We start from the raw sequence: 10,224 nt of genomic DNA on the forward strand, positions 1-10,224 counted from the left end.
GTTTAGATTGGATATTGGGGAAAGTTTTCTTTACCACAAAGGTTGTCAGGCATAGGAAGAGGCTGCCCAGGGAAGTGGCTCCATCCCTGGAGGTATTTAAAAGGCATGTAGATGTGGCACTTCAGGACGTGGTTTAGTGGGCTTGGCAGTGCTGGATCAACGGTCAACTTTTTTGATCCAAAAGATCCTTCCCAACTTTAGTATCTATGGTTCTCTAATTATTAACTTGCTTAAAGTGAAATCACATCTGATTTGGCAAACTAGGTGTGGTGGAAATGTGTGATGCAGTGTAAGGCTTAAATACCAAGTGCTACAAAGGTATACAAGCTTTTGTAGGTAATTTGGCACAGCTCCAGTATTATGAGTTAATGAGACAAACAATACTTAAGGAAATTGTTTTCTGAAGCATCTTTATTGAAACAGAAGTGGCTGTGTGAAACAGTGATGATTAAAGAGATTTATCCATTTTTGAGACTGGGTCTATCATGATACTTAGGATATCAACCCTCATTGCTGTAAGAATCAAAAACTACTTCAAGTACTTGGTAAAAAATAGTTTTTCTTTTAATTTTCTTTTAATAATAAAGGAGACAAACTTGGATTATAAAACTACTTTGCGTGGAAAGAGAGATTATGTGTTATGTTACACAAGAAGGAAGACAAATCTGGATGTTGAGATAAAGCAAACAGAAGCTACAAAATTTTCTTACAAGAGTTGTATGACACAGAGCACTTAGTGATAGTTGCAGATTTCATTAGAGACACAAAAATGCTCCCTCTCTTCTGCTGCATTGTGTTTACAAAATTGTTTGTAAAGCTCTTGGACACACTTTTGCAAGGAATAATGACAGCAGCCTGATCCAAGAGGCTTATTTTGCTTGTAGCATCTCAATTCAAAACATTTTTTTAAAAATGGAAGAAGATTAGATGTTCAAAATTCCCTTTGTTTTATGGCTTTGATATTCTTTTTGCCTTGTTCATAATCTTGTTCTCTTGCCTTGATTTAAAATTCATATTTCTTTTTAATTGTCATTTGAAAATTTTCTTCACTTCATTTACATTTTGATAAGTCTCTTTCTCTCTGTTTTTGTTTCTCATTCTTATATTTCTTTTAGTCTTTCCCTTCCTCAATTTTTTTTTTTTGTAGTCTTAACTGTTTCTTGGTCCTTCTCAAATATCTCTTCTTCCTGTGCCACCCACTATTCTGCTGGGAGCAGAGAGACTGCCAGTGAGTGCATTCTTCCAGAAAAGCCTAATTTTTTTTTTCCTTGGGAGAGATATCACCTTTGCTTTGATCTGTGGATTCTCATCTGTTTTCTCATCTGTTCACTTGAATTACTTTTCTGTCCACTTTCTAGATATCTTGAGGATGGTGGAAGAAAAGTGCTAGAATATTTTCTAGATTAATGATTTTTTGCTTACACTTAAATATTTACTGTACTTGAAGGAAAATTAGAATTAAGTAGAATATAATTTACAGAAAGGAGTAGTGTCATTGTTTTTGTTTTAAATATGGGATGCATTGTGAAACTGAGAAACTAGGAAGCCTGTTACTTGCAATCAATGTTCAACTCAGAAACAAATGGTACTGCTAGTAATTATGGTTCATATTGGTCCCATTTTTTAGACAGCCTATACAATACAGCTGAGTTTCTTGACACAGATACTTAATTCTTCTGCATTCATTTTAGGCAACCTGATGAAAAGAACCAATAACTATCATAAAACACAGCCATAATGTTCAAAATTATGATACTCTACATTTTATAGCAACATGATTAGTTGCTTTATTTATTTTGTATGCATTTAGTGTAAAAAGGAGTATAGCACCAACTGCAGTTTTTTATACAGGCTCCTCCAAAGTGCAGGCACCTGCCTAAAACTTTAAGAATTTACTGCTGCTCTGCTAGAAGCTACTACCCTTACAACAGAGTTGGCAGGATGTAACTTTTGCTCACACTTGTTGATGACTTCCTGTTTAAAATGCTGATGTATTTGACTGCAAAATAATGTCCCAGGTTTTCCTCCAGGCACCAGCAAGTTTGCTCTGCAGGGCCATTTGTGCAAGGAGAGTCAAAGGGGGCAGTAGGCAGCTGGTAGCAAACAACAGCTATATCAGTTTGAAAAGCAAGTGCGGTCTTAGGCAATACAGCTTTGCACTTTCATTTCACTTAGTATAAAAATCACTGATGCATGAGTGTACCTGGAGGTTTCAACTTGATCCGTAGAGCAAAAGCATAGTGCTTCCTTACTCTTGCCAAGATTCAAAATTATTCAATTCACTGACTGCCACTTCAGTTTCTCCCAAAAGGAGTTCTGGAAAGGCCAAAGCTTTTGGACCATGGGACTTCTTTTTATGCTACACTTAACATGACTACCAGCTGTCAGCAGCTGGCATATGGTTCAGATACAGTGCATGGCTCACACATCTCAAAAGCAGAGGGATAACAGTGTATCATATCTTTTCTTACAAGTACAGTCTCACTAGAGTAGTTCAAAAGAGCCTGATCTGTTCACTGACCTGAGAATATCACTAGGCCACAGGAGTATCATTGTACCTTAGAAATCCTTTGCTGTTTCTGAAACTGTCTTAAATTAATTTGTGTATTTCAGTCCAAAGTTTCAAGACATTCCATTTTTGGATTACAGAAGAGAGCCAGCTACTGAGTATTCTTTAGTAAATGAAAGGAAAGAAATGCAGGGAAGCTTCCCCCCCCATTACATGGGATAGGACCGTGGTCAACTTGTAGGACGCTGTCATCTGGTCAGGGTAAAAATCAACCTCTTCAGCAATAAATCCGTGCAAAGATTCCTTGTTCATTTTTGTTAAGATGATGAGCATCTTAACAGAAATCTTGTGATTGTGTCTTCTATTTAGGAAAGAACAGCAACTTGCACAACTAGCTACTTCAAACACAGAGTAATCAGTTTTGGCAAGCTATTTTATTTTACAACTTTTTAGCAAAAAAAAGCTGCAAAATCAAGGTTTTGTTTTGTTTTGAGTTTTGCTTGGTAGGACTGACTATTTCTCATCCTTTAAATTTTGAAGAAAAGTGGACTTTAAAATTGAATATCTCTCTTATATAAAATGAGTTGTCAACAATCAGTGATAAGCACAAGTTAGTGGGTTTCTGAAGACCAGAGACACAGAGATAAAGTTACTGTTTCAGCACAGTGACTGCAGAAACATGACTGGGCAGCTCCTCACTGAACCCAGGAGCATGCAGAAGGGAAGAGAGTTATAAACTGAACAAGGAAAAGTCTTATGAAACTTGTATTTGTGGACCTAACTCTGCACTTGGAAAATTATGCAAAGGCACACTTCAGTTAGAGGAACTTGAGTAAGATTAATTTAAATTCAAATGCTTAATATAGAAATAATTATTAAATCCTTCATATGTTCCTTTAAAAAAATTTAATTGCTTTTGAAGAACAGTATTCACTGTGATTCACCATTCATATAGGTGCAGAACAGGTCTACCTGGGAAGATGAATGACTTGCAAAAATAAATTTAAGGTCACAGAAGGAAAATATTTCTTAAAATCTCCACTGCAGTCTGTGTTTATTTTGCTTTACCTCTGAGATGCTGCATCTAAAATTGATTCTGGGAATATCAAAAAGTTTCTTAATATTGGCTTATTTTTAATCACAGCTGGGAGTGTCTTAGTGGAAAGTTACGAATAAGAGTCAGAGACTATGACTTCTTTCAGCTCTTGGGGAGAAGTAAATATTGCTTAGTATGAATCTACTGCATGTAATTTGCAAACTACTTGGGGCACTGTATGGCCTGATCCAAGAATTAGAGTTACTTTTAATTCCTGTCAGTTGTATCCTGCAGGTTATGTCCTGTGCTATAGTATTCTTGGAAAACCTGAGTTGATGAAAGGACTAAGTGTGACTACACTTCTACTTACACTCCCATAACACACTTTAAAACCATGCACGGAGGAATGACTCCATCTCTTAGGCCTGTTCTTTATTCATACTAGGACAGAGGGATTTGATATGTCTACTCATCTTTAAAAAGTTGAGAAGAATATGACAAATGCAGAAAGCATGTTAGCTAAAATAAATTACTTCAGTCCCTCCACTGTGAGACAATGTTTTTATAATTAAACTACAAATATGCAACTATGAGTCACTTTGATGGTACATTATGTTATTCTGAACTGTAGAGATGACTAAAAAAACAAGTTTGGGTGTTAGTAGTGTGGATAGGGTTATAAACTACCTAAGTTTCTTACACTGGAAACAACTCTTTAAGTATTTATGAAACACATTTGTCAAAAATCAGTTGTGATGAAAATTCTCAATTTTTGTTTTTAGGAATTTTTTAAGCATTCAAGCTCATCACATATGGTCTATAGTTTTGATTTTTTTTCTGGTTTCATTAATAGTACTATGTTGTAATCTGCAGTAACTAAGCTGGTTCTCCCTCCCTTTATGTATGGAGATTTGTACAAAAGCTCTTTGAAAACTGTTTAGTTCAGAATGTTGTACATGTTGCAAGAGACCAGTAAAGCAGTGCTTCATTGGCCACAAAACTTTCCTTTTGAAACTTGCTCATTTTCCTGGGTTTTCTGTCACTAAGACTGTTGACAAAGACAGGCTATAGAAATTATAGAGAGACTATACTGATCAGATCAGTATAGTTCTTAAGTTGTCCTATCAAAGTCAAAGACATTTTTGAAAATTGATCACACAGAATCCAAAGGTTAAGTATGGGTTTTGCCTAGATATATGAGTTTGCCCTGAAAAAATAATATACCACATCTCTGGGCAACCTGTTCTAGTGTTTTACCACCCTTGTCTTAAAAATGTCTTTCTGATCTCATCTTAATATGGGCTCTTTCGGTTTAAAACCTTTACCCTTTGTCCTGTAACTACAGGCCCTGCTAAAGGGTCTGTCACCATCAGTCCTAGTAAGTCCTGTTGTGTACTGCAATAAGATCTCCTGAGAGCCTTCTCCTCTCCAGGCTGAACAGTCCAAACTCTCAGCCTGTCCTCCAGGAGAGGTGCTCCATCCCTCTGATCTCTCTGTGGCCTCCTCTGGACTCCCTCCAGCAGGTCCCTGTCCCTCCTGTGCTGTGCCCCCAGAGCTGATGCAGCCCTGCAGGTGGGGTCTCAGCAGAGCAGAGCAGAGGGGCAGAATCCCCTCCCTGCCCTGCTGCCCACCCTGCTCTGGATGCAGCCCAGGACACGTGTGGCTCTCTGGGCTGGCAGTGCCCATGGCTGGGGCATGTCCAGCCTCTCAGCTTACAGCACGTGTAAGTTCCTCATGGCAGAGCTGCTTCAATCCCTTCCTCTTCCACCATGTGTTGTTATCAGTAGTTGCCCAGGTGTAAGATCTAGTACCTGGCCTTGTTGAACCTCCTGAGGTTCACGTGTGCCATTTTTCCATTATGTAACAGAGATGTTTTCAGATTACTGGAAATTTGCTGAAATTAGGAAATATCTAATTGGGGGAAACTTCTAATGAACAGTAGGAAAAACATTGAATTGAACAAGGTATTTGTTTAATTAAAATTAAATTGAGAATTAAAAAGCATGATCAGAACCAAGTTAATGTGAAACAGCAGGACATGAAGCATTCCCTTTTTGATCTTCTGTGTACCTACTTGAAGCATTTTCCATGTAAACTCTTTCCCACTTTTGTAAAACCCTCCACCCTGGTGAAAGGTGTCTAAAGTGACTAACAGGAAAACTTGAGGAACACTCCCTGTTGCTGGGAAAAATTTGCCATATATTTTGGAAGTTATGCTAAATAGAAAAATACAGGAAAAGAGAATTTAGTATGTGAAATAAAATCCACAGAAAACTCTATCTGTATTTAGATGTATTTTTCAAAAGGAGTCTTTACAAAATTTTCACCTTACAATATTAGGATCTTCTAAGAAATTTTAAAAAAACCCCACTATCAGAAGAAAGCCAGGTCAGTTCTTTTTTGCTATGACCAAAAATAAATCATGCATGTCACTGAGTTGGAGTTTGGTTTTTTGTAGGATGTCACATGTGCTTCAGTTTGAAGACAGAAGCAGAAAGGTGAAAGATGCAAGCATGCAGGATGAAGATACTTTTGAGATCTATGATCCACGGAATCCTGTAACTAAGAGGAGAAGAGAAGAAAGCAAGAAGATAATGAGAGAAAAAAAGGAAAGGAGATAAAAGAAGTGTAAAGTTAGCCAGAGCTGCCTTGGAAAGTGACTGCAATAAAGCACTGGCTCTTTTGTAAGCTGATCCTAAAAATACCACTGGACAAGTGTGAAAAGGAATCTCTCAAGAACCTGTCATGCAGTTTTGAAGCAGAGCTATCATTTGTTTCTTAAGTTGTACGGTCAAGTGCTCTCACTGCATTCATTATCCAGCCTCTCTAAAGGTTTTTAGAATGATGTATTGTGGGGGCCTGAATATATGTTGTATTGTGGGATCTGTGTGGGTCCGAGTTGCTCCAAACGAGCTGCAGCTGCAGGGTCCTTAGTTGGGCAGCAGCTGTAGCTCGTGAAGGTAACTGAGATAAATAGGGGTGGGTCGAGAGCCCAAGAGGAGCACCTGAGAAGACAAAAAGGACTGTGATGCAGAGAATGGAGAAGAGCCCCAGCAGCGAGGCAAGAACAACACTGCAGTGAAGATTACAACAATGTATTTAATAAAACAACTGACTTGACTTTTGTCTGTGTTTTAATTACAGTAGTCAAAATCTTTGTTTAATCAAAATATGGTAATCAAAAAGTTTTCAACATAATGAATGGGAATTTGTCTAAGTGAGGGTCAGGTTAGAACATGGAAACCCCATCTGCAGACTTTTAAGATTTTATGAAAGTGCAATTTTCATTATTTCCATTGTTCTTTAAAAGGCAGGTAAACTTTTGCCTGCCTAAACCACTCTGACACAGAATTAAGATGATGCAGTACTTTTCAAAATGGTCACAGCTTTTTTGAAACAAGTTAAGTTTAATTTGAGATTCTGGCTATTGCCTCCTTCTTTTGAAATACACATTCCATCCAGTACAGATCCCATCTTGGGAAGCTGGGATAATACATTTTAGATGTGTTATTTCACTATCCATACCAGATGAATAAAAAAAGAGAATCTGAATATGCTGTAATGGTTGCTTAAACCACTTGATGCAATACCAGAAAGATCCCTTTGGTAGAATTTTCACTGTAAAGTAGCAGGGAATGAAGATTAGTTTGTTAATTAGTCCAGTATAGAAACAAAGGAAATATGCTCAGTCTCATTAAAAACATAACCCTGCTTTAAACAATTATTCTGTCATCTAAAATTGAACTCAGTTGAGCTCAAGCTTCTAGTTTATAGACTTTCCTCATATTTTACAACCCTGGATGTTAATATTTTTACAGATAAACAGGAATTTTCATTGCTCCTTTACAGCAATTCTGATGCCACAGAAACATGAATTATCCAAATAGCCAATAGCTAAAGAAGAGTGAACAAGGTCATTAAAAAGTGCCACCAGAGTGTTTTTGCTGATGTTGTTTTTAGAACAAGTTCAGTAAGGTAGGGTGTCCTTATCAAGCTGCCGCTGCCAAATTTCTTGATAGGGTTTGAGGTGTGACATACATAAACCTGCATTGGTGGGTTAATATGCCCCAAATATCAGAGGTTAGATTAATACAGACTATTGCTTAAATGCATAGTGCAACCTTTGAGATAAGGAGAAAACTTGGAGGTGTGAAGTGAGATCCTGTATAAAGCTGTCATTATCCTCCTCTTAGGCTGAGTGAATTATACTGTGCTGTGGTGTAAAGAAGTTAAGAGGGGTTACATTCCTTAACATGGCCATTCACAAAGTAGCAAGTCAAAGGTTTTTAATCATTAAGTCATTTCTGTCGGGCTGCTGCTGGCCAAGTGAAGAACATCTAATGTCACATGCTGTTCCTCTATTCATTGCTGTGTTTGTGGAGAAGATTTTAAATCAGTCATTACAGGAAATGAGTATATCAAGCTCCCATTCTGGTGGAGATGGGAAGGAGGAAAGGGTGGTGAACATGGGGAAAAATGACGGGTAGATGTGAAAAAACCTTGAGAATCAATTCCAGGACAGTTACTGCCCCTGGAATAAAAAAATGTTGTAATTATGTATTTTTCTTGCAAGCTAAAGTAGGATACATGAGTCAATAAATGGACAAGTTGACTAACACCCTTCTTAGCTGAATATTTTTGCCGACTACCTGCATCAGCTCTGAGTAAGCTGTATTAGATTATTCCCAATTTTAAGCATTAGAGAAGCCCAAAAAGGAAACTTAACTTGAGGCTTAGGACCCTGCTCATTTGGAAGAGGTTTGAGAAGTCTGGACCTTGCCCAGGACTGGTAACCTGACAAGAACAAGAGAGTAACTATGTTGACAATGTTGACATTTTCTTGTTAAGTGTGCATTGAAAGTCAGATTATCACAACTAGTCAACTGAGAGTTGATGAAGTTGACAAGAAATGGGCTAAGGTATCTAAATTTTATTCACTGCACTGAAGCAAAAGTAGTTCTGTATTTCATTTAGGAGACATTTGGAGCAAAGTTAACAAAAGCTTATGTAAGAAGTACATTTTCATAAAAGTCAGGTAAAGTCAACACCAAGGAGTAAGAACCTCACAGAAAGAAGTTTAAATGATGATACTTGTCTGAAACAAGTAGTTTGCAGAATCACCTGTTATTCTGCCAGTAACAATCCTGCCAGTTTCCCATACTGGCAGGGTAGCAGAATCATTTTAACTCAAACCTATTTCATTCATCATCTGCCATTGCTGTAGTTACACAAAATGTTAAGTGGTACAGCATTGCAGTGTTCTTTTTAAAGACTGTGAAATGTGTGTGTTCAGAATTACACCTTTTATTTGTCAATTCTGAAAATCAAGTGGGAAATACAATGTGGGCAGGTGTCTCCCTCTCTGTGAAAGAGCTAGGTTAGTGGCTGAAAACTTAGGGAACAGTGAAGAAGGAATTTGTTCTATGGTAATGAGATTTTTGAATTATTATATTTCCTTAAAGCTTTATTAAGCATCTCCCATGTTCCACCCTTATGACCACCACCTCACCTGTCTGTATAAGCATGAACATAATATCTACATAGTTGTAACATACAGCTAGACACATTTGTCTATGCACTACCAATAAAAAAGTAGTGTCTTAACAGCTGCTTGTGAAGCTCTACTTCCTAAAAATGCTAATTATGAGCACAGATTGCCCAGCTTGAAGATGAAAACCACAGTGCTGATATGTAGTAATTTCTGTAGACAAGTCAAGTTTAAAATTGCTGGATATGCTCTACTTCCCCACCATCATCACCTGCATTTTTAAATACTCATTAAATCAAGCTAAAAATGATATAAGCCCAGGCTATGACTGAATTTTGGGTAGATCTACCAAAGGTCTACCAATATTTAGTGGCAGCTAACCTGCAATTTCAATACATCAGGTTTGCTACCAACACAGTGGGCCAGTGTTGGCAAATGTTCTGTGAGACAGTCCCTCCTGTCATACCTGCCTTTCTTTTAATATAAATATTAATGGAGCCTTTCATTTTGCAAGAGGGAATGTGACTTTCATAGCTGAAAAGAAGGAAAGGGTGGGGGAAAAGGTTTTATCAACCTTGCAGATACCATTATGTTGGTGAAGTCAACATTTTCATTTCCAAACCAACTGGGTTTTGAGTAGATAAGATCCTTCTAGGCCACATCTGCTAATAGCAAGATCCTCGAGAAGAGCATAAAGGCTTGCCTCAAATGCTGTCAGTGATGCCAACAACTAGCACAATGTGCCCTTTTTCTTTGGAGCTGAAAAAACCCTGAAGTACAACAGAGCCTGGTTTATTTCTGTCAAATAGCCACTATGCCTAGGCTGCTAGGGGTGTAATCTGCAATGCCACATTATGTAGCTTTCCCTTAGCTACTGGCTTCCAGCATGAGTAGGTTTGGGAAGAGGTTTTTCCCATACTGTCTCCCCAGTAGAAGAGTGTCTGAACTATAATGGTTAAAATAACTACACAGCAATGTTGTCTGTTTTCGTCTAGAGGACATCAAGTTTGCAAAAGACACAATTATGTTTTGGCAACATAAAAACTAGCTTCAGACAGAAAGGATAGCTCCAGACTCTGCCTCATTCTGGCAGAGACATGTGCATCTGTCATTACTTAAATGATAACAGATTTGGGCTGTTAGAAGAAGAGGGGACTTCTTACCTGTGTGTTCTCAGTAAAAGATGTAGGT

The 10,224-nt window shown here is 37.8% G+C and overlaps 1 protein-coding gene across 1 annotated transcript in view; it reads left to right on the forward strand.

The window, feature by feature from the left end:
- Positions 1–9,149, forward strand: part of CWC27 (CWC27 spliceosome associated cyclophilin) — a 98,260-nt gene extending 89,111 nt beyond the window's left edge. The window contains exon 14 of the mRNA XM_005492981.4: positions 6,004–9,149. Coding sequence (XP_005493038.1) covers positions 6,004–6,166 — 163 coding nt within the window. The 3' untranslated portion in view covers positions 6,167–9,149. The remainder of the gene's footprint in view (positions 1–6,003) is intronic.
- The last annotated feature ends 1,075 nt before the right edge of the window (positions 9,150–10,224 follow it).

Source organism: Zonotrichia albicollis, chromosome Z, assembly GCF_047830755.1.
Source record: "Zonotrichia albicollis isolate bZonAlb1 chromosome Z, bZonAlb1.hap1, whole genome shotgun sequence".
NCBI lineage: Eukaryota > Metazoa > Chordata > Aves > Passeriformes > Passerellidae > Zonotrichia > Zonotrichia albicollis.